The sequence below is a fragment of the Gopherus evgoodei genome, chromosome 18 (genome assembly GCF_007399415.2).
Source record: "Gopherus evgoodei ecotype Sinaloan lineage chromosome 18, rGopEvg1_v1.p, whole genome shotgun sequence".
NCBI classification, from domain to species: domain Eukaryota; kingdom Metazoa; phylum Chordata; order Testudines; family Testudinidae; genus Gopherus; species Gopherus evgoodei.
The window spans coordinates 2,883,225-2,903,635 of NC_044339.1; the positions used below are offsets into that span (position 1 = coordinate 2,883,225).

Below are 20,411 nucleotides of genomic sequence, written 5' to 3' on the forward strand. Positions count from 1 at the left end.
GCACCCTGGACAGTCGTCAGGAGCTGTTCAATTATAGGCTGAGCAAGTGCAGAATGGTGGTAGAATGTGCATTTGGACATTTAAAAGCGCGCTGGTGCAGTTTACTGACTCAGTTAGACCTTGGCGAAACCAATATTCCCATCGTTATTACTGCTTTCTGTGTGCTCCACAATATCTGTGAGAGTAAGGGGGAGACGTTTATGGGAGGGTGGGAGGTTGAGGCAAATCGTCTGGCTGCTGATTACACACAGCCAGACACCAGGGCGGTTAGAAGAGCACAACAGGGCGCATTGCGTATCAGAGAAGCTTTGAAAACCAGTTTCATGACTGGCCAGGCTACGGTGTGAAAGTTCTGGTTTTTTCTCCTTGATTAAAATCCGCCCCCTTGGTTCTCTCTACTTTCCTGTAAGCCAACTGCCCTCCCCGCCTTTGATCTCCGCTTGCAGAGGCAATAAAGTCATTGTTGTTTCACATTCATGGATTCTTTATTTATTCGTCACACAGTTGGGGGGGATAACTGCCAAGGTAGCCCAGGAGGGGTGGGGGAGGAGGGAAGCACTGGGTGGGTGGTGGAGGAGGGGAGGAGGGAAGGGCAAGGCCACTCTGCACTTCAAAACTTATTGAATGCCAGCTTTCTGTTGCTTGGGCAGTCCTCTAGGGTGGAGTGGTTGGGTGGCCGGAGGCCCCCCCACCGCGTTCTTGGGTGTCTGGGTGAGGAGGCTATGGCACTTGGGGGGGAGGGTGGTGGTTACACAGGGTCCGCAGCGGTGGTCTGTGCTCCTGCTGCCTTTTCTGCATCTCAGCAATATGCTGGAGAATATCAGTTTGATCTTCCAGTAGCCTAAGCATTGCTTCCTGTTTCCTCTCATCACGCTGATGCCACCGATCATCTTGACCCCACCATCTCTCTTCTTGCTCCCGCCACCTGTCCTCACGTTCATTTTGTGCTTTCCTGCACTCTGACAGTGTCTGCCTCCAGGCCTTCTGCTTGGCTCTTCCAGTGCGGGAGGACTGCATGAGCTCAGAGAACATTTCACTGCAAGTGCGGTTTTTTTTGCCTTCTAATCTTTGCTAGCCTCTGGGATGGAGATGATACGGGGAGTGTTGAAACATTTGCAGCTGCGGGAGGAATAAAAGGGAGAGTAGTATTAAAGAGACAGATTTTAGAAAACAGTGGGTAGACTCTTTCATGGTGAACCAAGCTGTCAACATTACACAGCACGTGTGCTTTCTTTACAAGGTCGCATTTTGCCTCTTATATTGAGAGCCTGCCAGTTTGGTGTGAGAGATCACACATGCAGGGCTGGCGGGCAACAGAATTTGGCTTGCAGGCAGACATGGTAAGCCACAATCTTTTGGCTTCTTTAATCTTCATAACATGTGGGGATGGTTTCAAACAGCAGCGCCTTCATGTCCCATACCAAGAACCCGTTGGGTTGGCCATTTAAAAGGAGGGGCTGTGGTTTTCGAGTTAACATGCAGCACAAACCCAACTAACCCCCCCCCCCAATTCTCTGGGATGATCACTTCACCCCTCCCCCCACCGCGTGGCTAACAGTGGGGATGATTTCTTTTAAGACACAGGCAAACAACCCAGCAGGAACGGTCACCTCTGAATGTCCCCTTAATAAAATTCCCCTATTTCAACTGGGTTACCCTGGGAGTACTTCACCTAGATGTCCCTGGAGGATTTCTGCTCCATCCCCATACACATTAACAGACTTTTCCAGTAGCTGTACTGGCAGCCAATGCATCCCAAGTCTTCAGGGAAAATTAGTCATTAAACACGCTTGCTTTTAAACCATGTACAATATTTACAAAGGTACACTCACCAGAGGTCCCTTCTCCACCCTCTAGGTGTGGGAGCCCACCTTGGGTGGGTTGGGAGGGTACTAGATCCAGGGTGAAAAACAGTTCCTGGTTGTTGGGGAAAACGGTTTTTCCACTTGCTTGCTATGCGCTATCTTCTTCGTCCCCAAAATCCACGTCCCTGCTGCATGAGACTCCGTTGTTGGAGTCCACGCACAGGGGTTGGGTAGTTGTAGGGGCACCCTCTAGAACGGCATGCAGCTCATCATAGAAGCAGCATGTCTGATCCAGAGCGGCTGTTTGCCTCTCTGGTTCCCTGGTAGGCTTGCCTCTGCTCCTCAAGATTCACGCGGCAGTGCTGCGGGTCCCTGTTAGAGCCTCTGTCCTTCATGCCCTTGGAGATTTTTTCAGATATTTTGGCATTTCATAATTTTGGAACAGAGTTCTGATAGCACAGATTCGGCTCCCCAAACAGCGATCAGATCCAGTACCTCCCATTCGGTCCATTCTGGAGCTCTTTTGCGATTCTGGGACTGCATGGTCACCTCTGCTGATGAGCTCTGCATGGTCACCTGTGCTGATCAGCTCGCCACACTGGCCAAACAAGAAATAAAATATAAAAGTTCACAGGGCTTTTGCTGTGTACCTGGCCAGTGCATCTGAGTTGAGAGTGCTGTCCAGAGCGGTCACAATGGAGCACTCTGGGATAGCTCCCGGAAGCCAATATCGTTGAATTGCATCCACACTACCTCAAATTCGACCCAGCAGGGTCGATTTCAGCACTAATCCCCTCGTTAGGGGAGGGGTACAGAAATCGATTTTAAGAATCCTTTAAGTCAACAAAAATGGCTTCGTCATGTGGACGGATGCAGAGTTAAATCAATCTAACGCTGCTAAATTCGACCTAAACTCGTAGTGTAGACCAGGGCCAAGAAGTGGAAACATTAGATGTGGAAGTTGAAAATCATGTGGTGATAGAAGCAGAGAATGAAAGTGAAAGGGAATGCAAATGGGAAAAGGAAGTGCTCCAGTGGGAATTGTTTTGGAAAGTTTGAGCAAAAAGCATGTTCCTCCACTGTAAACATGAAAAAGTAAGTCTTTTATTAAAGAGCCCTGCAGCTCTCATTCAGGGCTTGGCTGCTCTGAGCTCTGCCCATTCTCCCACCCCAAACAACCCAAAGACACTAAAGAGAATGCAAAATTGATTAACCATTGGAACAAACTGCCAAGGGAAGTGGTGGATTGTCTATCTTTTGAAGTCTTCAGATCAAAACTGGATGCCCTGCTGGAAACCATGCTAGATCTAGTGGTCCCTCCTAGACTTAAAATCTATGAGTCTAGGACTGAAAATACAACTTGACTAACAGTGTTTCTCAAGGGAGAAAATGTTTCTGTTCTTTTTATCCCACAGGGATTCACCTGGAAAACACTGATGCCTAAAATCAGCTGCCAGCCCACAGCCATGACATACACACATAACATGTCAGCATCCTTATGTAACTGGGGGTTGCCAGCAACTCCATATACTGCCTCAGCAGCAGCGCCCACACACCTGCTTCCAGCATATTTAGTGTGTCCCCACTTCCCATGCACTAGTGCAGGGGTGGGCAAACTACGGGCCCTGGGCAACGTTTGGCCCATCAGACCTTTTAATCTGGCCCTCGAGCTCCTGCTGAGGAGCGGGGTTGTGGGCTTGCCCTGCTCCACGCATGCTGTGTCTCCACCTGGTTCCCAGAAACAGCAGCAAGTCCACCCTCCAGCTCCTACATGTAGGGCTCCACATGCTGTCCCCTCCCCAAGCACCAGCTCTGCAGCTCCCATTTGCTGGGAACCGCAGCCAGTGGGAGCTGCAAGGGCAGCATCTGCAGATGGGGCAGCACACACAGCCACCTGGCTGGTGCCACGCCTTCGCACGTAGGAGCTGGAGGGGGACATTCCGCTGCTTCCGGGAGTTGCTTGAGGTGAGCGCCACCTGGAGCCTGCAACCCTGACCTCCTCCCATGCCCCAACCCCCTGCCACAGCCCTGATCCTCCTCCTGCCCTCCGAACCCCTCAGTCCCAGCCTAGAGCACCTTCTTGAACCCCCAGCCCCTTAGTCCCAGCCCCACACCAGAGCCCACACCCCCAGCCCTCGCCCCCCCCACCTCCCCACCCTGCCCCAGCCCAGAGCCCTCTCCTGCACCCTGAAACCCTCATTTCTGGCCCCACCCTGGAACCCGCACCCTCAGTCCAGAGCCCATACTCCCTCCCACACCCCAACCCCCTTCCTCAGCCCAGAGCCCCTTCCCATACGCCAAACCCCTCTGCTCAAGCCTGTAGCCCTCTTGTGCACCCCAAACCCCTCATTCCTGGCCCCACCCCAGAGCCTGCACCTCCAGCCAGAGCCCTCACCCCCTCCTGCACCCCAAACCCTAATTTCGTGAGCATTCATGGCCTGCCATACAATTCCCATACTCAGATGTGGCCCTCAGGCCAAAAAGTTTTCCCACCCCTGCCCTAATGCAAGCTGCTACGCTGCAGCTTATTGGTGCAGACAAGGTATTTGGTTTCCTTTGCCCCATGAGCACTGCTTGTGTTTCAGTCCCATAATGAAGAGCTGGAAAGAGAGAAAGTGTTACGAAAGCGGGTTGAGCGAGACCTGGATGAGGCCGCACGGAGGCTGCAGATGGCTCACGAAGAGATCCGCAGGCTAACCGATGAACTGGACATGCGGAAAAAGGAGCAAAGCAAACTGGGTAAATTTGAGCGGCATGCGACTCAATTATTAGCGTGTACTAGGCCTGGTTTTCTGAGGTGCTGATCACTCCCATCGCTTACTCAACACCTCTGAAAATCAGGTCCTATTCTAGGTAAACCTTGCCTGTCACTTTGAGAAGAGTCATAGAAAGTCTCCTAGCCCCATTCTGTCGTAGCATGGAAAATTTAGTCTGTGTCAAACATTAGCCTGATGTGTTGGAATTCGGAATAAAGTCTTTCACATGTATTCAGTAGCTGATAGGCAATGAAGTGTGAATGGGGAAAATCAAGACATTGGCTGATTTGACATGATACTATGGCAGCATAGTCCTGGTTTCCTCTCCTTGGCTTGTGTGGAGGAAGAAGAAGCTAGAGATGGGGCCGAGAGGAACAGCTACCCCATTCAGTCCAGAAGCAGACCGGCCTCCTGCTCCCTGTCTCTAAGATACCATTGAGGACAGATTTCCTGTCCTCATGTGCCATCTGAAAAGTGCATCACTGAACAGCTCCCCATGCACACCTCAGAGGATGCCATTCAAACCCTCGCTCCTAGATGCTAAATCCTCTATACAACAAGCCTGCTTCCCCTCGTGTGCACTTTGTCCCCCGGCTGTCACATCCTCCCCGCTTTCCCACCATATCGACAAGCTCCGATCTTGCACCTTGCTGTCAAACTGATGGTCTCTGCAGCCAGGCCCCAGTACCTCCCTGCCAAGAGCCCACCTAGCAGGACGAGGGGGTTGGGAGGCTTTGGACAGCTGTTGGAAAGGTGAGTGTTGCAAGCATTTGTCACTTGCACAGGCTGCCCTGGTAGCAATACTATTTATTGCTGTAGGTTAGTAGGCGAGAAGCTGAGCACTTTATTATGTGGCTGCTTATGCTGGGGAGTAGAGTTGCAGCACCACAATGTCTGTGGCTGCCCAGTAACCCAAGAAATGTATCTGGAAAATCTGTTTTATGAAGGAAAAAAGTCACACTTTATGTAAAGATTCCACTTATAACTAGTTAACAGAGGGTTAATTAACCAGCTAATAGGTGTTCTAAACATGTCACAGACATGAGGATTATGCATTACAGGTGATTCTTAACTAATAAGCACATCCTTGGAAGTTGTTATAAATGGTAATGAACCATAAACAACCTCTTGACCTATTGGATTGATAACAGTTGTAACAATTGATTGTCTCTTTATTGAAACATCTGTTAATCGTTTATGCACCTCTTATAACTCATTTCTACGTGGAGCCTTGTATGGAAGAGTTTGCTCACCATTGGCACGCTCCCTCGTACCTGGTTGAGGTGCTCTCCTCCTCCTTTGGCTCCCCCTGCCAACCGCCACTCTGGCTCTGCGGTCATCGTCCTCTTCCTGTGACTTGGCCCAATGGCCAGGTCACTTTTAGTCCTGCCTCTTCCTTCTAGGGAAACCCGAGTCCAACACACCAGTGATCTGGCAGCATCACAGCTGAGGTTTGGCCCAACTTCAGGCTTTTGGGCCAGCCAGCCCTGGGCTCTGGGGTGTTCATGTCACTGCCCTAGGTGGGCCCATAGGGGAACCCAAGCCTGCCCTCTACTATAGTTCCAGCCCAGGGACCTTGTATGGAACAGACGAGGTCTGTTTGTTCAGGCTATTTGCTTTCTACTGTGGCCTGCAGCTAGGTCTGTCTCATAGCCTCTTCCCTAGCTGACTCCTCTGCAGGTCCCAAAACAAAGGGAACAAATTATTTGAGGAACAGAAGAATTAAAAAGGTCCTGCACCAGGCCAACCTGTCCCTAGGAGTCTCTGACACTTAGGAGTCTTTAGTTGGGCTTTAGCCCCAGCTTATTATTCCCTCCAGGCAGCTTCAAGGCAATCTCTGATTAAGCTCTGGCCCTTTGCAGGCCTTTCTTCACAGGACTGGCTCTAGAGATCTACTCCTTCTCCCAGTCGGCCAACACTGGGCTGGGTTTTTCCTCTTACCTCAGAGATTCCTAGGCCAGAAGGGACCATTGCAATCATCTAGTCTAGCCAGAGACCTGCCACACAACCCCTAGAGCAGAGCTTTTACACCCATCTTTATTTAAAAATGGTCAGTCATGGAGAATCCACCACAACCCTGGGTTAATTTACTCTCACTATTAAAAATGTGTACCTTATTTCCAGTTTGAATTTGTCCAGCTTTAGCTTCCAGTCATTGGATTGTGTTAGACCGTTTGCTGCCATATTGAAAAGCCCATTATTAAACATTTGTTCCCCGTGTAGATATTTGTATAGACTAATCAGGTCACCTCTTAACCTGTGAAGCTAAATAGGTTGAGCTGTTTGAGTCTATCACTCTAAGGCAGGTTTTCTAATCTTTTAATCATTCTTGTGGCTCTTTGATCCTGCATCCATTTATCAGCATCCTCCTTGAATTGTGCACACCAGAACAGGACAAAGTATTTCAGCAGCAGCCACACCAGTGCCTGATACAGGGGTGAAATGACTCCCTACTCAAGAGTCCCTCTGTTTATGCATCCTAGGATGGCATTTACTTTTTTGGCCACAGCATCACACTGGGAGCTTATGTTGGGTTGATTATCCACCATAACCTCCAGATCTTTTTCAGTGTCACTGCTTCCAAGGATAGAGTCCCCATCCTGTAAGTATTGCCTGTGGCTCTTGTTCCCAGTTGTATCTGTGATGTTTCACTCTATATGATTTTATAAAAATATGCTAATATAATTCGAGTATGCTTCATACAAAAGGTCTCTTGTAAGTTATCATAACAAAGCTTATAATCTATCGAGTGTATTTGTATAAATGTACCACTCTTGTATCTGAAACTAGAAATATGAAATATAACTCTGAGGGCCTATTGTAATTATGCAAAGTGTGGGCCATTAATGGTAGTTTGGAATCTTGATGACTCCCATTAACCAAGACAATTGACTGCAGATGGCTCTGTTTTACCTGTAAGTTTTTCTGTATACATGTGTGCTGGCAAGTGAGTAACATGTGATCATGTCACCTGAACTGGAATCCATCTTTAACCTGGGGTCTTTCCATTGAGAAGTAGGGGTGGGAACTCAGAGAGGGACAAAGGATTCCGGTCTTATGCAGAGGTGAAAGTAAGCAGGTACAGGCTGGTACGGAGGACCTGTAAGAAAAGGAGATTGCCTGAGGGAGAAGCCTGCTCCCTGCATTTAAACTCAGCTGTTCCCTGAGTGGTTCAGCCCTCAGGGTTAGAAGTGGTTTCTGGCATCCTTGTTAATTTCACTCACAGTAGCTGTGGGGAGTGTGTGTTTGACCATGGCAGGGGCAGTCCTTGTCTGCCCCTGGGATGAGGGGATCTCTCCAATATTAATATATACAACAAATACAAGCATTTGGCTGCACAGCTTAAATCTAGAGCTAATAAAAGCAGGTGGAAGGGGAAAACTCAGTCACATTGGTTTCTCGTCTCCGCCCTCCCCCTCCTCCAGCCAGGCTGCAGCCAAGGCTCTGCATTCCTCCCCCCACCCCCACTCCCAGCAGGAGTTCTCTAGGCTCTAGTTTGCAGTAGGGACACTGGCTGAGATGCTTGCTGCTGCTGCCTGTGTTAGAACAGTGTAAACTCAGCAGTTCCCTGCACAGTTCAGTCCCCAGGTTTAGAAGCCATTTCTGGTATCCTTGTTAATTTCACTCCCAGTTGTTGTTGGGCGGGGGGTGACCATGGCAGGGGCAGTTCTTTTCTGCCCCTGGGATGAGGAGATCTCCTGTACACAAAAAACACAATCAAAATCAGGAACCATTTCCAAGTTCAAATCTATCCCATTCCCTCCCCAGCAGAGGATCGTGGTTGTGATGTCCAAACTGCTCGCAGATCCTCATTGAAATGTTACTGAACCGTGCAAGGAACAGCTGAGTTTAAACTGTTCTTATGCAGGAGGCAGGCTTCTCCCTCCCTCAGCCAGTCTTCCTGCTGCAAGCTAGAGGGTAGCCCCTGCACCTGCTGCTCAGTGCCAGGCAAGGAGAAAGCATGAAGCCTAGTGTCCACAGCCTGGCTCAAGGAGGAGGGAAGACACGGAGAAAAATGTGACAGTGTATTTTCACTTTTTCAGGCTTATTCCAATAATAAAGTTTTATTACAGACAGTCCTGGTAGTAGTAATAGTAGCTTTATTTTCTCTATGTCATGCAGTGGGAGGGATCCATGAAGTACGTAGGAGAGGTGGGTTGCTTGCGATTGGATCATATGGGTAAAAAATGTAAATTACTTTCACCCCTGCCCAAACCCCAGGGCTCCCAGCTGCCTTTGCAGCTGGTAGCTCCAGGGGTGATTTAAAGGGCCCGGCTCCTACCTTCAGCTGAATCCCCGAGCCCTTTAAATCCTGATTTAAAAGGCCGGGGATTTAAAGGCCCCACCTCTTCCAGTTGAGGCCCCTCTCCCTCCACAGGACTCTGGAGTATCAGCAGGTCCTTTAAGTTACTTTCACCCCTGGTCTTATGCAAAAGATATATAAATGGGTGGAACAGAACAAAGACAGGCAGCCATTATGAGGAATCCCCTAGCTACCACCTGAGCTGGAACAAGGGCTGTACCAGGGGAAAGGACTGTGCCCAGACTAGGAAGACATCCAGTCTGTGGAAGAAACTTACTGAAACATATCAGGGTGAGATTTTGTCTGTGCTCAATTGTATTACTGTATTAGGCTTAGATTTGCATATTTTATTTTATTTTGCTTGGTAATTCACTTTGTTCAGTCTGTTACTACTTGGAACCACTTAAATCCTACTTTCTGTATTTAATAAAATCACTTTTTACTTATTAATTAACCCAGAGTATGTATTAATACCTGGGGGGGGGGGCAAACAACTGCATATCTATCAGTGTTATAGAGGGCAAACAATTTATGAGTTTACCCTGTATAAGATTTATACAGGGCAAAATGGATTTATTTGGGTTGAGACCGCACTGGGAGTTGGGCATCTGAGTGTTAAAGACAAGAACACTTCTGTTAGCTGCTTTCAGGTTAAGCCTGCAGCTGTGGGGCAAGTAATTCAGATCCTCGGTCTGTGTTGGAGCAGACTGGTGTGTCTGGCTCAGCAAGACAGGGTGCTGGAGTCCTGAGCTGCCAGGGCAGGAAAGCAGGGGCAGAAGTATTCTTGGCACATCAGTTGGCAGCTCCCAAGGGGGTTTGTGTGATCCAACCCATCACAGTATCCATTGACATTTAGCCATATTAAAATGGATATGTTTGCGCACAATTTACCAAATGATCTAGATCATTCTGATTCAGTGACCTGTCCTCATCATTATTTACCACTCCCTCAGTTTTTGTGTCATCTGAAAACTTTATCAGTGATGACTTTATATTTCTTCCAGTATCAGAGGGTAGCTGTGTTAGTCTGGATCTGTAAAAGCAGCAAAGAATCCTGTGGCACCTTATAGACTAACAGACGTTTTGGAGCATGAGCTTTTGTGGGTGAATACCCACTTCCTCAGATGCATTTAATGGAATATTACATTACAATGGAAATGGATATTTCCATTACATGCGTCTGAGGAAGTGGGTATTCACCCACGAAAGCTCATGCTCCAAAACGTCTGTTAGTCTATAAGGTGGCACAGGATTCTTTGCTGCTTTTATTTCTTCCAGGACATTAATAAAAATGAAAAATAGCATAGGGTCAAGAACCAATCTCTGTGGGACCATGCTGAAACAGACCCGATCAGTGATGATTCCCCATTTACAGTTACATTTTGAGACCTATCAGTTAGCCAGTTTTTAATTAATTTAATGTGTGCCATAATAATTTTATAGCATTCTAATTTTTTTTTATCAAAATGCTGTGTGGTATCAAGTCAAATGCCTTACAGAAGTTTATGTCATCACTGTTAGCTATATCAATCAAACTTCTCATCTCATCAAAAAAAGATACCAAGTTAGTTTGACAGGATCTATTTTCCATAAACTATGTTGATTTGCATTAATTACTTTACTCTCCTTTAATTCTTTATTAATCAAATCTCATATCAGCTGTTCCATTATCTTGCTTGGGATCAATGTCTGACTGACAGGCCTATAATTCCTTGGTCATCCAATTTACCCTTTTAAAAAAATTGGCACAACATTAGCTTTCTTCCAGTTTTCCACTTTCCCAGTGCTCCAAGACTTATTGAAAATCAGTATTAACATTCCAGCGAGCTCCCTAGCCAGCTCTTTTAAAACTCTTGGATGCAAGTTATCTGGACCTGCTGATTCAAAAATGTCTCAGTTTAGTAGCTTCTGTGTAACATCCTCCAGAAATATTAGTGGAATGGAAAGAGTATTATCATCCCCATATCAGAATATATTATCTGTTTTTTTCACCAAATACAAAACAGAAATATTGATTGAACATTTTTGCCTTTTCTGTGTATTATTGATAATTCTACAGTTTCTATCTAGTAATGGACCAGTACCATTGTCAGGATTCTTTTTCTTCCTAGTGTATTTTTAAAAAATCCTTATTGTTCTTAACTCTTGGCCATAGAGTTCTCCTAGTGTCCCTTGGCTTCCCTTATCAATTTTCTATAATTCCAAACCTCCAGTTTACATCCACTACTATTAGTTTCCCCCTTCTTCCATTTGTTATATATTATTTTTTTATATATAGCTGCCTTCACTTCCCTTCTAAATCAGATCAGTTTTTTTAACCAGCACAGCGTTCTTCCTCAACTCTGGGATTGTGGCATCTAGTAAGATAATCTTAAATGATTCCTATTTATCATACACATTTTTCTGATTAAATTCTTCCTCCCAGGTAAGAATGTATACAGGAAGCATCAGAAAATGATCAGCTGAAGTTTTTAACAGCAGCTGAAGGTCCCTGTCCTACAATGTGACCTGTGAGGGGTTGACTCTGTGCCCAGGCTGAGCCCCCTTTACTTCACTGGGACTCCACATGGAATGCACTTGCACAGACTCGTCGTGTGACTGATCACATCACCCAAAAGGCACTCTCTCCAAGTCATTAAACAGTTTCAATCAGCAGCCTGAGCAGTCAGTCACAGGCTGTGTTTTATTCAAAGTCCTTGGAAGCAAGCTCTGTATACAGAGTTTGTCAGACCTCCTATTTTGATCGATTGATATACATGCGTCAAAGGGCACAAGCTTGGCAATGTATCACAGCCTCAAAACAATACTTCTCCAGATTATGGGCAGAGCTGCTGTGTTTGATTTCCTTTCCCAGCGGAACCTTGTGTGCATTGAACCAGTGAGAAACCTGTTTATGATGAGCATGCTCAGTTTTGTAATCTGCATAAAAGTATGAATTACTGTTTGGCTTTCTGTGCTGTGATTAAGGTTTTAACGTCTGACGTGTTTCTATGCTTTGTTATGCTTAGAATGTTAGTGCTCAGAATCATATTAAAACTTATCAAGGGAAGCTATTAAAAGTAGTAATAATTGTGTTTCTGGAGTTTTAATCCTCCCTGTGGATTTTAGGAGCTAAATGCACTGTAACTAGATTCAGTCACAGAAAATCAAGTGGAATCCCTGATTTATTTGAGGGAAAGTCCATCTAGAACCAATGTTTGCTCTTCCAGCCTGTTCAAGTTTAATAAAAAGTGTCAGACCCCTGTTAGGCAATTTTCAGTCCAATACATTATTTTCTATTGTTGGTGGTTGCTAAGTGTTTAAAATCATGTGCTATAGTTAAGTTTTGTGCTCTTTCTACTCCTTTGAGCTCAATGTTATGTTGTTTGAATTTTTTGAATGAAAAACTATAGAAGAGGATTCTAGAATTCTGTGCTCATAAAAAAGGATTGGCAAAATTATCATTAGGTGAGATTGTTTCTCCGTTGTTCTCTTAGATCCTGCTTTGCAGCTGGCCTCACAAACATCTGAGAGCTGGAAAGAAGAGATGAATAAGCTGAAAGACCGTGGTAAGGCATACATTAGCTAAGGCACTGCTGATGATACTTCCAGGCCCAAGTGGTTGAAAATTTTTTGTCCAGACTTTTTTAACAGAAAATTGAGTTTTCAGCTGAATGAATTTTTTTGCAGAAAGTGTGTTTTTTCGTTAAAAAAAATGTTATATTTCATTGGAAAACTGAAAATACAAATGCCAAAATTTTCAGCTAAAACCAGAAATTTTGTTGGTTTTCAGGTTTTGGGATAAAATATCTTCAGTTTTTGACAAGAAGTTGAGATTTCCCACTGAAAAGTTAGATGAAAATGAAAAAGTAGTTTTTATCCAAAGTTTCTGAGAATTTTTTTTTCTGACCAGCTCTACTAAGGAATATGGTTGGAATATAAATACAAATCCAGAAAGATTTCTAGTGTTGTGCTGCTAACATGAACTATTGACACTTTGCTTGATGTTACAGTCTAAATTCTTTGCTATCCGTATTCACCAGAATGGCTGTAGAATGAGCTATATTATGTTCACTAGCTATGACTTTTGACACACTGTAAAGGATAGAAGTACTGTACTAACATGGTTTTATTGCACCAGTGTATTCCGTAAGTGTTAGTGTTATGCCTATGCAGATAAGCTCAGATTGTCTCGGTTCAGAGTAAAATTTAGTGGCGTGGTTTTTGGCATCTTTAGAAGCTGTTCATGAAGTAAACACATTTCCCAGAGATGTTAGTTTTCTGTATGTTTCTCAAGAGCAAGAAAGCTACCTGTGTCCCTTCTGCTTGCACTGAACTAACCCCTTTCCATACGCTGCCCTGGACCTCTCAGTTGCTAATTACAAATGTATTCTGCTGCAGAATGAATTGTGCTTGTTTTTACTAAAAATAAAGCTCAGTAAACAACCTTCTGGAGAAGCGAAGATCAGGCTGATTAAGGGACCTTAGAAATGAGTCCAAATCCTCCCTTATGTTCTGGGCTTCTTTATGTGACTTAGGCAGTGCAAAGGGGCCAGAAATCAGGCAGAACAGGCAAGTGAGAATTACCCTGGTGTGCAGGAGCTAATAATAGGCAGAACCAGCTGCAGTGGCACTCCCCATTCAGCCTCACTCAGCATAAAGAATTTGTCAGGGGCACAGCCAAATTGTGCTGTTCACCATCTCTGCTCGGCTGGAGAATGGTCCTTAGGGACCACTGCCAGGTTAAGTTAGAGCACCCCCCACCCCATTGTTGCTCTAACCTGCACCAGGGCTGAGGCTCACATACTCCACCGCTTTTACCAAGTGCTTATTTTTATCTAAGTCGGTCATTTTGATGTTTGCAAGGGACATCTCTCCTTTTCCAGAGAGAAGTCCTCCCTGCTGTTGTGGTCTGATTCCTACAGCGGTAGTCGGACTAGGCTTACGTCTGGGGGGATTCTGCACCAAAAAATTAAAAATTCTGCAAAATTTGCATATTTTATTTGTCAAAATAATGCAATATAATTACAGCAGTTTTAATTGTTTTGGTAATTTATTTAAATTACAATACAGAAAAAACTCACAATAACTATTCAGCATTTCCTAAACACATGAAAGTTAAGTTATAAACACTTGGTAACTAATACCCTGCATTCCAGTTATAATCCTGGATTTTCATTTAAATTAAATTACAGAACATCAAACAGCCAAAAAAAAAAAAAAGAGGAAAAAAAAGAGAAGTAGTAGAATGTCATTTTTAATTGCTGTGACTTTCACACATGAAAGTTGTACAGTTCTGCTAATCATTGTCCTGGACCTGGCTGGGTACTTTGGGAAGTATTTGCTTCTGATTGTCCTGACATTTTATTGACTGTTTGGTAAATGTTTTATTTTCCCTCAAATTATTTTTTTTTATAATGAGTAAGTAAAATAAATCCTGAGCTGTACCCCATTGTGTCACGTTGGCACAGGAAAAAAGTGAGAAAGCACATAGATCTTCTTAGCTTATTCCCTTACTGTTATTTATAAGGCTTTACATCACTCTGGCAATGTAAAGGCCTTAAAACTTTTACAGGTTTTATGCCCCTGGGGGAACTGACTGAGAATGGGAACAGTTAACTAACAATAGGAACGTTAAGAATGCTACTACGCAGGCAGGCTGCAACATTTCTGCCTCAGAGAATGAGATCAGTTAACTAGCAAGCAGGCTGCTACATTTCTGCCTCCGAGGCAGAGCCTTCCTCGTGCATAATAAAAAGACCTACCCTCCATGGCCCCCGGCAGGCTGCAGTAGCAAGCAAGAGAGACAGAGTTTCTCTTGTTGGCAGGCACTCACGCCCAGCCTCGCCCCCGATGGTGATAAACATCTCCCCTGCTGGCACATATGCCCAGGCCCCCTCCCTCCCACAGTGATTTGTGTCTCTGAAGCTACTCCAGGCACGCTGGAACAGATGTGCTGCCTGGGCTGCTGGGGAAGAGGCGAGTATTCCTCTGCTGATTTCTTTTGCATTTTTCTGTGTGGGGGGCACAGAAATATGTGGGCCATATGAATTCTGTACCTCCGCAAGGGTGCAGAATTCTGTCAGGAGTATAGGCTAAATATCCACAACTCCAGAGTGTTGCCAACTCTCCAGCACCCTCTACCCAAGACTACTCCCTGCAAACACACCAGGCTTCCCCCCTACCCTGACTTATGCAACCACGGGGGACCTTCATTCATATACCTTGGCATTTCTTTCCGAGTTTAAAAAGTAGCCCAGCTAGTTCCAGAGTTTGAAAATGGAATATTCTCACTTGCCATGTATGACAGCTTCACTGGGGGATAACCACGTCTAATTTTCAAATTATGGCAATTTCCTAGACATTTTACTGTTCTTGCTTTTAAGAAAAATGGCCTCTTGCATACACGAATCTCAAAATCTACCTGAGTTTCAAATTGGTAGGTGTATTGTGATTTTGCTGGGTGGATAGAAGTGCACAGATAAGTATTAGACACTTGGCAGAAATTTCTAAAAGGAGTCATTTTTAAATCTAAAAAAGTAGTTGCTCAGTTGACACAGTATTTTCAGAATATGTTCTGGTTGTCACTGAGACCTGTCCTTAAACAGTTGAAAAAATTTAGATGTTTTTGTTGTGCTACAAGTGAGATGAAGCTCAGCCCTGACTAAGGAAAGGTGAACATGCTTCCATAATAAACCACATAATAGCAGATCTTGGACTAGAACCCTGGTCCTAAAGCTCCAAAATCACAAGCCTCTGCCATTTGAGCTGATTAATGGCTCCCTTATGCTTTGTGAACCAGCCACTACAGGGCAGCATCACACACCCAAAGTTAGTATATTCCAGGGGTCCATACTCATGTGATGCACTCCTGTGCCAAACCCTGAGCTCAGATGCATAGCAAGGGCCTGGGATAGAGCACATTGAATCCATTGCCACCTGTCCATGTGTTGTCTAATTGTTTTCCTGTCACTTGCGGGAGTTTAGATAGGACTGAGCTGCAGAAGGCCATGGAACACAACAACAGACTGGACAAGGAAATTCTGGCATTGCGCAGTCGGGTCCGATCGCTTGACTCGGAAAGAAAAGTGTTCCTAGAACTGGTAAGTCTCTGTCGCCATCTTATTTGGCATGTAATTCATTCTCAGTCTGCTGCAGCACCGAGCTGTCCAGGGCCAGGCCTCGGCTGTTTATTCAGTCACACCATCACATCTAGCCTTTCGTGGTGCTGTGCCCCGGCCTCGTTAACCTCGCCTAGAGTCAAAGTTCTCCCGTTTCCTGGTTAGTGTCCACTGAAGAAATCTGAACAACCAGAAACGTTCGGACTCTGGGTGTTTCTGTAAACAAATTTCTATGGCCTGTGACCATGAACCTCATGTTTGCTGGAAACATTGAGCACCCAGAGCTCCAAACAAAATTAGTAGGAGCCGAGAGTGCTGAAGTGGCTCAGATTGAGCACCCAAAAACGAAACACTAAAATCCCATCCCTCTCCTATTGACTGCAATGGGGGTTACCTTTAAGCCCATGCTTACATGCTTTGCTGAGTGGGGATGGCATTGCTCATGTGCTTAAGTTTAAGCATCTGCTTCAGTGCTTTATTGAAGTGGGACCTTACATGCATGTCGTGTTATTGTGGCCCGCTTGCCATGTGATCCAGGTTGTTCTCTATTAGTAGCCTGTCCTTAGCATCATTTACCACCCGAATAACGAGCAAATGTTATCAGCAGTGATTTTATATTTTCTTTGGGGACACTGATAAAGATATTGAATGGTGTTGGGACTGATCCTGTGAGACCCTGTCAGCAGGAGGCAGTGTCTTCCACCTAGCAGTTAGATTTCAAGGCAGCAGTTATACCCAATGTTATAACCCAATGGTATACCCCCTGGCGGAAATCTTGCCTAGTGGGTGTCGCTCTTGAAGGCAGCAACCCTGCCTAGTGGGTACAGTTCATGGGTGCCAGCTTGGCTTAGTGGTTCAGTTTATGGGTGGCAGCCCCACCTAGTGGGTTCAGTTCTCAGTAGGGTAGGGGAACCTGGGCCCTTCCACTCTGCAGGGTTCCAACCTGGGAGGCTGGTTTAGCTTCGCTCACCCCATGGTTTCTTGCATGTGTCTCCAGACAGCTTCCCTGGGTCACTTCCTACCTCTTTTTAAATCCCAGCTGGCCACCAGACATCCCTGGGGAGCACTGCCTTCTGGGCTTCCTGATCTGGTCCCAGTGTCCGGTGCTGCAGCTCCCCGTTCCTTGGCTTGATGTCAGATCCAGCCATGTCTCCCCTGGAGCTCGCAGAGCACATCTTGTTCCCTGGCCTGCCAGTCCTGACTGAGCTGTTTGGCTGCCTTTTAAACCCTGCCTCCAATCTGAGCATGCTTTGGCACAGATGAAAAGGCAGAACCTTCTGAGACTAGACTTGCTCCTTAACCCCTCCTGTCCAGTGAGGGGTTTATACATGGTTCTGTGGTTCTTGGAACCCACCCCCCAATCTCTCAAGAAAAAATTGGTGTTTTTGTGATTTTTCCCTGTCCAGTGAAAGATTTCTACACTGTACGGCTGCAGCTGCTATTTGTCATGGTGTCCAGCCACCATAGCGGCACATGGTCAGTCACTAGCTGACGGGCATTCCCCAACTAGTAATTCTTAAAGCCTCCACAGCCCATTTCACTGCTAGGGCCTCCTTCTAAATGATCAAGTAGGTGGTTTCTCCTGGGAACAACTTCCTCCTGAGGTACACTGTGGGGATATTCTTCCCCTTCAGTGTCGTCAGATAGCACTGTGCCCAGACCCACTTTGGAGGCCTCTGTTTGGAGTGTAAACTTCTCGATGAAGTCAGAGTGGATGAGCAGATTCTTGGCTCAGTTGATCCTTTAGCTCCCGCAAGGCCCTCATGAGCCACTGACCACAGGACCTTCCATGGGATGGTGTTCTTTACCGGGTCCGTCATGGGCATCACAACAGTAGCAAAGCTGGAGGGCAAGGAGCACCCCACGAGGCCGAGGAGCAATCTACCTGCCGTTTTGTCGTGGGGGAGTGTAACAGGGCATAGCAGGGCCCCCCTTGGTTCTGCCTCTGCTCTGTTCCAAAAATCACGCAGAGACCTTCTGGCTCAGCAATCACCGGGGCAGTTTATTTATACAGTGCAAATTCACCACCTCTCACCACATATCACTGGGGGTTCCAGCCTTAAGGACTTCTCTTCTTCTACCCAGGAGGGAGAGCTGCCCTACTCCTTCTGCTCTCTGAACACAACAAGGAGCAATGGTCTCAAGTTGCAGTAGAGGAGGTCTAGGTTGGATATTAGGAAACACTATTTCACTAGGAGGGTGATGAAGCGCTGGAATGGGTTACCTAGAGAGGTGGTGGAATCTCCATCCTTAGAGGTTTTTAAGGCCCAGCTTGACAAAGCCCTGACTGGGATGATTTAGTTGGGGATTGGTTCTGCTCTGAGCAGGGGATTGGACTAGATGACCTCCTGAGGTCTCTTCCAGCCCTAATCTTCTATGATTCTCTGGCTTCTCCCCCCACCTTTCCTTCCTCTGAGCCTGTATATAGCTGCAGGCTATTCAGGCTGGCTGCTGTTCCCCCTCTGCTAATCAGGCTCAGGTTTCTCTAGTCAGCTCCAGTTCACCTCCCTTGATTGGAGTTGGAATGACAGAGGGCTGGCTCAGTAGTTCCTGGTCAGGCCTCGTCACACACCTCCCCCACCTTACCAAACGACCAGGTTTGTCCTTGCTCATCTTCTCTTCTCTCTATCAGAAGGGGCAGTGCAGAGGAGTTCTCCTTCTGCCTTCCAGTGACCCTTGGGGTCTTCCTGGTGGGGTTCCTGTATCCCCTGCCCACAGAAGTTGCATTGTGTAGGGGGTAGATGCCCACATAAGTTTACTGCTACCCACAGGCCCTTAACACCATTCACACCCCCGTGGGTGTCCCCTTCTTTTTCCCCTTTCTCTTCTGGCAGGAATTCAGGGTTGATCTCTATCTTCCCCTGGACACCCAGGGCCTCCAGTTCCGCAGGCCTGGCACATGGGATCTGTGTCCCTTCTCCTGGGGATCGCCTTGAAGGGGGCTCCATCGGGCCTTTCTCCTCTGGTAACAGCCGTGTGCTGGATGCCTACCCTACCTCACCTTTCTTATTTCCTTCTCCCCTTGGGCTCTGTTGTCTAGCTTGGGTAGTTACACCCCCTTCTTCAGAGGATCTCTCCTTTTCTCCACCGTGGGATTACTCCCACCGCCTCCTGTCCCTCCTGGAAAGGGCTCCCAGTCTGTGCCTACCACTATTGGGTAAGGCAGCCCCTTGACTGCCCTGACCCATTTCCACTGAAACTTGCCTCGGACCTCAAGGGGCACCTGGGCCATAGGGCACTGTCTTTTATCCCCGTGGAGACACTCAAGGTCCATCCTGGCTCTGGGAATGAGCCAGTGTGGCTTTATTAGCCCCCCTGGATAAGCAAGCAGGCTAAGCCCCTATCTACTAAGCCCCTCCAGGGTTCTCTCCCCACCACCACTCGTATAGTGGACAGTTTCCTCCAACATTTCTCCCCCTGATGCTAATAAGACCAGAACTTCACCCAAGAAGTCTTGGAGAATACAATACCACACTATTATTATTATTATTATTATTATTATGTATTAACAGGAAAATAGCTCCTTAGGCTCAGATAGGAATTTTGCAGAATAGCATGATGATTTGTGTACTACCAGAGTTCCTAGATCAATTTTATGCTGGAACTCACATGCCAGATGGACACATTCAAATGAATCTATCATTGGTGTGGCCTGTCCTACTCTTTGAGGTAACCTGCAAAGAGCACAGTTATTTCCCTCTCCCTTAGATCATGTTGAAGCAAATATCTAGCTGTTCAAGCAGATCTTGGTAACACATTCTACAAAATATGCTCTGGCTCAGTCACAAGATATGGGCATGATGCAGGAATGACTGGGTGAAATTCTGTGGCCTGTGAGATCTCTTCTGGTCTGAAAATTCTATGAATTAATGCAAGGCTTGGAACCAAATCCATGCCTAAATCACAGATGATGGCTTTCCAGCTGTTCATTTAGCAGTATGAGCTGAAGGTTTGGGTCACTTCTTCCAGTTGCTCCATTAGGCCCCTGAAAAAAGGCCTCTGAGGACACCAGTGGGACAGATAATAAAAGTTGGCCATCTGGTCTTTGCCTAATAAATGATTTCCATTTTATCTCAACATACCAGGATCAACCATCCCATTGCTAAAGAATCTGAGTTGTGCTCCCTAGAACCAGATAACTGCTACTGCCATACACCCCATCAGTCTGCCTGGTCCCCAGTATGCCTTGTTGCTCCACCTTTTATCCACTATTTTGATTTAATCTTCAATCTGCTGCAGTGAGAATTGCTGCCATGAGTCACAGAATAGGATGCAAAAGACATAGTAAGAACGTAACCCCCCCTCAGTTTTTCCCTTGCAGTGGATGAGAGAACCACCTGAAATCCCTCCTCTTCAAATACTTCGGCTGGGATTTTGTACATGTTTTAAATGATAAACAAGTCGCACTTTAGATCATATATTTATCTCACCTTGGAGCTTTATCAGT

At 46.2% G+C, this 20,411-nt stretch overlaps 1 protein-coding gene across 4 annotated transcripts in view; it reads left to right on the plus strand.

Annotated features, from left to right (window-relative positions):
• CCDC30 (coiled-coil domain containing 30) overlaps nt 1–20,411 on the plus strand; it is a 140,266-nt gene that overhangs the window by 43,878 nt on the left and 75,977 nt on the right. For all 4 annotated transcript variants that reach the window (XR_003997092.1, XM_030537478.1, XM_030537481.1 and 1 more), the window contains 3 exons: nt 4,391–4,544; nt 12,341–12,412; nt 15,831–15,946. Coding sequence is in view for 3 of the 4 variants with exons in the window: in XM_030537478.1 (XP_030393338.1) it covers nt 4,391–4,544; nt 12,341–12,412; nt 15,831–15,946 (342 nt within the window). In the remaining variant the exon portion in view is untranslated. The remainder of the gene's footprint in view (nt 1–4,390; nt 4,545–12,340; nt 12,413–15,830; nt 15,947–20,411) is intronic.